This window comes from Oryctolagus cuniculus, chromosome 1, assembly GCF_964237555.1.
Source record: "Oryctolagus cuniculus chromosome 1, mOryCun1.1, whole genome shotgun sequence".
NCBI classification, from domain to species: domain Eukaryota; kingdom Metazoa; phylum Chordata; class Mammalia; order Lagomorpha; family Leporidae; genus Oryctolagus; species Oryctolagus cuniculus.
Window position 1 is genome coordinate 77,427,717 of NC_091432.1, and position 6,846 is coordinate 77,434,562.

The window sequence follows — 6,846 nt, forward strand, 5'->3', positions numbered from 1 at the left end:
TTCATTTAGTTTTTTTTTTTTTTTTTTTTTTTTTTCCCCAGAGTGTCTTGGCTTTCCATGCCTAAAATACTCTCATAGGCTCTTCAGCCAATCCAAATGCCTTAAGGGCTGATTGAGGCCAGGAGACTCTGGATTTTTTTTTTTTTTTTTTTTTTTTTGACAGGCAGAGTAGACAGTGAGAGAGAGACAGAGAGAAAGGTCTTCCTTTTGCCGTTGGTTCACCCTCCAATGGCCGCCGCGGCTGGCGCGCTGCGGCCGGCTCACCGCGCTGATCCGATGGCAGGAGCCAGGTACTTCTCCTGGTCTCCCATGGGGTGCAGGGCCCAAGCACCTGGGCCATCCTCCACTGCACTCCCGGGCCACAGCAGAGAGCTGGCCTGGAAGAGGGGCAACCGGGACAGAATCCGGCGCCCGGACCGGGACTAGAACCCCGTGCGCTACAAGGTGGAGGATTAGCCTAGAGAGCCGCGGCGCCGGCTTACTCTGGATCTTTAGATCTCTTATGGCAAGCTGCTTCTGATATATTTTCATTTGGGAAAGGGAACCACTGCCTTGTGATTTCCATTTGGGGTCAAGTCCAGGTTTACCACTTAGTTGATTTGGTGATGGTGCCTCATTACTGCTTGGTGGGGTTGGGAGTTCACGCTTTCCACTAGGCTTCAGCTGATACCACCCTAGCTTGGTGGGATTGGAATGCTTCATTACTGCCCTCTAGTCATGGTCTTCACTGGCACTGAGTTACTGGTGGCTTTAACCACTAGGGAGTTGGAATGTCCTGACTCCTCTAGTCCTTCTCTGATTCCAACAGCTAGAGAGGAGGAGGAGGAAGAGCAGGAGGAGGGTCATCTCATTATTGCAGGGATGGGGGGAATCAGAGGGTATGTACTTGAGTTGTTTAGTTAGGAAATAAGAACAGTTCTTCATTGGCCCTACTGCTGGTTCAGATGATGATGGGGTCCAAAGATTTTTTTTTTTTTTTTTTTTTTTTTGTATCATTTAGCTGAAGTACAACATTTATTGTGTGAAATGTTGTCGTGTTAGGCTGTTACTTATTTAGTCCTTTAGCTAAAAAGAGCATTTTTTTCTTATTCTATTAGCATTTCTGAGTTGCTTTCTTCTTTTGGAACCAGGCAGAAGATAGCCCAGGAAACTTGGCACTGTATGGTTCATGTTTCAAGGTTCCTAGTTTTATGCCTTCACTCTCCTTTTCAGAGTCTTATGTTTGGTTTATATATGAAGTTTAGACTTCTGAGTTATACTTAGTGGGCTGAATAGGGAAAAGTATGTCTACTTTGTTGTTTTGGTAGCAGAAGGAAAAAAAAGACAATTTAAGACTACAGGAAGGGATTTTAAAATTTTGGGTGAGATGTTGAACTAAATTATTCTGCATGAAAATCACTAAAAGGGTATGAAAAAAAGTTTCCTAAACCTTGCTCCCTGAGATTCTAAATCTGGCATAAGAACTAACCAGAGAATTTGTACATTGTAAAAGCTCTCTAGATGATTTTGAACTCTAGTGTTCATTAGCTCTGGCAAATTCTTTTACCTCTCTCTGCTTTAGTTTTCCACAAATTAGACTGTAATAATTAAGAATCTTTTACCAGTGCAGTCAGTAAGGAGCACTTGAAGAGCTATTTTGCAATTCTATTTTTTTACTCCTTCTTGGAGATTCTGATTCAGTAGGATTGGGGCCAAGACTATCCATTCAACTGTGCACTTAATCCAAGTGTAAACAGGTAATCTCTAAAATACTTACAGTTAAGAACTTGTTTATCAGGTAATACACAGCACTAGAATTTCCCAAATCTAAAAAAGGTAGAGAAGAAAAATTATGTTTCCCCTCCTCTTAATATTCTTTTGGCCTTGTTAAACTGTTAAAATGCTGGTGACTTCTACAGGGCTGCCACCTGTGACTATATAGACTATCATATAAGCTCCAGGGGGAACCTACACCAGGGTTTCTCAATTCTGGTGCTATGGAGATTGGGTTGCAAATTTAAAAAAATTTTTTTTGTGGAGGACTGTCCCATGAATTGTAAAATGTTAGCAGCATATCTGACCGCTTTCCATTGGAGGCCACATACATTGTCAGAAGTCCCTTACTGGACAAACCACTACCCTATAAAGTAATACAAATGCTGCCCACAGTTATCAGTTGCTGCTAAGGCAGAAGTGTGTGAAGTGTGTTCACAAAGATCTGATGTTATAGGTTAAAGAAAGTGTAACGTTGTGGTCTGTTTTGATCCTGTCCCCATAACAGTGTCTTGATAATAAGCCACCACTCTTATTGCCTTCTGTTATCCTATTTATAACCTGATCTCAGTAAGTTCATTAATTTTCTTGAGACATCTATTGAACACCTATTATGTGGCACAGACACTGTGTATGGATGAAGGATTAACAGTTTAAGTTGGAAGTGGAATAGGAAATTGATAAGGAAAAATGAAACTAAAGAACTCTATGGCCAGATTTTGAAGAGCCCTGTATTCTCAAACTCCATGTTTGTAATGATACTTGTACAATAAAACACTTCAAGTCACTGGGTACCAAAGTGTCTAAAACTGAACTTGATTGATTTGGAAGAGAAATTCTAACTTTCAGAATAAATATTCCATACAATGTAATTCTTTTATATGATTTTGTTGAGATTTCTTATCTTCAGGTGTGGACTTTGAATCTAATAAATGTTGTAAGATCTGTCAATTCTAAAATGATAGTGAAGAAAAAAATCTTTAAGTTTTTAAATTTCCATTCCACAGTTTAATACTTCTTTTTCTCATTTCTGTTTTAGTCTTGTGAAAATGCCATTGTATGCTGGAAACCTGGCAAAATGGAAGATGATATAGATAAAATTAAACCTAGTGAGTCTAATGTGACTATTCTTGGGCGATTTGATTACAGCCAATGTGACATTTGGTACATGAGGTTTTCTATGGATTTCTGGCAAAAGGTAGCAACATATTATTATATTTTGAAATTGTTTGACTTATGAAAGACCTTTGCAGTTTTAGCTTTTTCTGTTGTGTCCTTGTTCTTTTTTCCTAAGAATCTACCTTGATGTTTTCTATTGGTTATTTTGCCCTTTGATGTTACCCATTCTAACTTTGTGGCTCAGCACACCCTCTGCAGTGCATATGAATGAAATTTGTTGTGAGGTATCAATAGGAAAGTTAGGTGTGTATGTTGGGTAACACCTGATCCTAAGATTTAATGTTTTAGTGGTTAGAGTGTTCATAATCTTCACATAAAGCTTTATTCCATAAAAAAAAAAGAGAGAAAAATGAGCATGGAAGACAGAGACAAAACACCAGTGACCTCAAATTTTAAAGAAATATGTTGTTAGGGTTTTGTGCTAACATGAACTGGATATTTATTTCTGTAAGAAAGCTTTGGAAATGCTTTTCACAGTGTTTGTTAAAATTCTTTAAGGCAGAAGAAAGAGTGACATGGCAACTAACAATGTAAATTGTAAAGTCCTTCACAAATTTGCAAAAGTGCCTTATTTCTGAAGACACACTGTGAAGTAATAATTACTCTTCTACTTACTCCTATTTGCAAATCAGAAATAGCAGTTCCAAAGAAGAGCACAGTCGGAGGCTAGAACTGAGGTTTTTCTGAAATAAAATGGTTTGAGATTGTTTGATTTAGAGCTTTGAGATTTTATTAATTTGCTGTTTTTAAAAATATGTTTGTACAGATGCTTGCATTGGGCAATCAGGTTGGCAAACTTTATGTTTGGGACTTAGAAGTAGAAGATCCTCATAAAGCCAAGTAAGTGTTTGGAAATTTCTGTGCAGAAATTCTGCTTTTTACTCTAAAGTTTTAAGCTAATACAGAAGAAACAATTGATATGTGATACTATCCTTAAATCATTTTTAACATTTACGAGTCTCAGAATTAAAGTATTTGTTTTTCGTTTCAGTATTGTTTTTCTTGAGTATCTTGGCCACAAGTTATTTATCTTGTATATAAATTATATACATTTCAAATATACCAATATAATTTAAATATTCCTAAGATTTTTATGAAAGTTAAGGTTGAATTCCTTCTGGTTTTAAGTGCTTTTTATATGCTCGTTTTCTCATTCACTATTTTAAGCATACTAACAAAATTAGTACATATGGTATTTAGCCTGTTCTCATGTTTGTTTGTTTTTCCCTAGATGTACAACACTGACTCATCATAAATGTGGTGCTGCTATTCGACAAACCAGTTTTAGCAGGGATAGCAGCATTCTTATAGCTGTTTGTGATGATGCCAGTATTTGGCGCTGGGATCGACTACGGTGAAACTCTTCTTTCTAATCAAAGTTAGAATGTGTTGTCTGTGTAAAGTAGAATTAATGTATCTTGCTAGTAAGGGCACATAGAGCATTTAGAATTGTATTTCAGCATTTCAATCAGGCTGAGCTGAATGTAGTGATGTTTACATTGTTTACATTCTTTGTACTGTCTTCCTGCTCAGACTCTATTGCTTTTAATAAAAATTTATTTTTGTAAAGCTGTGTGTTATTTTAATTATTTTCAGTGTGATGAAAAAAAGTGGTAATAAAATTAGGCCTTATCTTTTTGTAATGATTATCTTTTATAGTTTACTTAACTGGAGAAAGCCATATGCAGTAAAGATTAAGTATAAGCCCTGGAACTAAACTGAATTTAAATATTGGCTTTGCCACTAACTGTGACCTTGGATAATTAACATAGCATTCCTGTGCCTAAGATTCCTCATGTGTAAAATGAGTAATATCTACCTCAATCTTATTGTGAGGATCAAATGATTTAATACATGCAAGGCAATTAGAGCAGTACTTTTTAAGTTTTTTGTAATTGTTGCAAATTGTATTTTCTCTGATTTCTTATAAAGGATCTTCAAAAAGTGTATGGAAATACATATATGAAAAACTGCATTGGCTTTCAAAGTACTTTGCACCAAAATAAACTTTTAATTTCATTTTTCCAGATTTTCTGAAATACTATCATTTTAAATGACTATTTCCATAATAGTTTCATAATAGGTAGTTTAAAATTCTATAAAGTCAGAATATGTAATAGTATTACTTTAATCTTTTACAAATTAAAAATACATATAATTACCATTAGATTTGCAACTAGACCATTAGTAACCTTGTTATTAGAGCTAAAGAGGTGAGGACACAACTTAAATGCACTAGGTCAAATAATGAAAGAAATGAGGATTATGGATTCAAAAAGTTGAAAGGGCTCATATGTATTTCAAAATAGAATGAGGACACAACTTAAATGCACTAGGTCAAATAATGAAAGAAATGAGGATTATGGATTCAAAAAGTTGAAAGGGCTCATATGTATTTCAAAACAGAATGAATTTTATTCTACAAAACCAAGGAAAAATGTTTTTAAAGATTTATTTGTAAGAAAGGTAGAGTCACAGAGAGTTTTGTGTTTTTTTTTTTTTTTTTTTTTTGACAGGCAGAGTGGACAGAGAGAGAGAAAGGTCTTCCTTTGCCGTTGGTTCACCTTCCAATGGCCACCGCGGCCGGTGTGCTGCGGCCGGCACACCGCGCTGATCCGATGGCAGGAGCCAGGTACTTATCCTGGTCTCCCATGGGGTGCAGGGCCCAAGCACTTGGGCCATCCTCCACTGCAGTCCCTGGCCACAGCAGAGAGCTGGCCTGGAAGAGGGGCAACCGGGACAGAATCCGGCTCCCCGACCGGGACTAGAACCCGGTGTGCCGGCGCCACGCTGTAAGGCGGAGGATTAGCCTAGTGAGCCGCGGCGCCGGCGAAAGAGAGATTTTCAATCTGCTGGTTCACTCCCCAGATGCCCTCAACAGCCTGTATTCAACAGGCTGGGTTAGGCTGAAACCAGAAGCTGGAAACTCCATCTAAAAATCATGGAGTGGGGAGGTGTTTGGCACAACAGTTAAGTTGCTGCTTGGGATGCTACATTCCATATCAGTGTCCTTGGGTTTGTGTCCTGGCTCTGCTTCCAATTCCAGCTTCTTGCTAATGTGCATCCTGGGAGGCAGCAGGTAATGACTCAAGTGCTTGGAACTCTGCCACGCATGTGGGATACCCAGATTGACTTCCAGGCCACTGGCTTCCACGTGCCCAGTCTTGGCTGTTGCAGGCATTTGGGGGAATAAACCAGTAGATGAAACATAACTGTCTCTGCCATTTAAATAAATTAATTGAAATTAGGAAAATCATGAAATGTCAGTTCTTATAAATAGAACAGTTCAAAACCCAAAGTCAGAAATTTTAATCTTTTTCACTGGGTACTGATAGAGTATCAAGGTTAAAGCTAGGCTGGTGCCGCGGCTCACTAGACTAATCCTCCGCCTTGCGGCGCCGGCACACCAGGTTCTAGTCCCGGTCAGGGCACCGGATTCTGTCCCGGTTGCCCCTCTTCCAGGCCAGCTCTCTGCTGTGGCCAGGGAGTGCAGTGGAGGATGGCCCAAGTGCTTGGGCCCTGCACCCCATGGGAGACCAGGATAAGTACCCAGCGTCTGCCATGGGATCAGCGCGGTGCGCCGGCTGCGGCAGCCATTGGAGGGTGAACCAATGGCAAAAGGAAGACCTTTCTCTCTCTCTCTCTCTCTCTCTCTCACTGTCTACTCTGCCTTTCAAAAAAAAGGTTAAAGCTAATGCAAATAATGAAAAGTCCAGGAGGCAGAACTTCTAGGCCAGCTATCAGTCACATTCTTAAGGCTGTATTTCTGACTTCATTTCTCTGAAATGCTGAGAGAATAACTTTTTCAGTTGGAAATTTATATCATTACTGTATTGAAAGTATTTTGGTTTCAAGAAATTGTGAATAGGATTTCTGGAAAAAACCAGTGAGAGGAAAGCCAACTGATAATTCAAA

The 6,846-nt window shown here is 38.7% G+C and overlaps 1 protein-coding gene across 2 annotated transcripts in view; it reads left to right on the plus strand.

Moving 5' to 3' along the window:
• Positions 1-4,500, plus strand: part of EED (embryonic ectoderm development) — a 44,049-nt gene extending 39,549 nt beyond the window's left edge. The window contains exons 10-12 of one of the 2 annotated variants that reach the window (XM_002708655.5): positions 2,792-2,950; positions 3,698-3,771; positions 4,163-4,500. In XM_002708655.5, coding sequence (XP_002708701.1) covers positions 2,792-2,950; positions 3,698-3,771; positions 4,163-4,289 — 360 coding nt within the window. In that variant the 3' untranslated portion in view covers positions 4,290-4,500. The remainder of the gene's footprint in view (positions 1-2,791; positions 2,951-3,697; positions 3,772-4,162) is intronic. The other variant, XM_070076476.1, reaches the window with a different exon arrangement.
• The last annotated feature ends 2,346 nt before the right edge of the window (positions 4,501-6,846 follow it).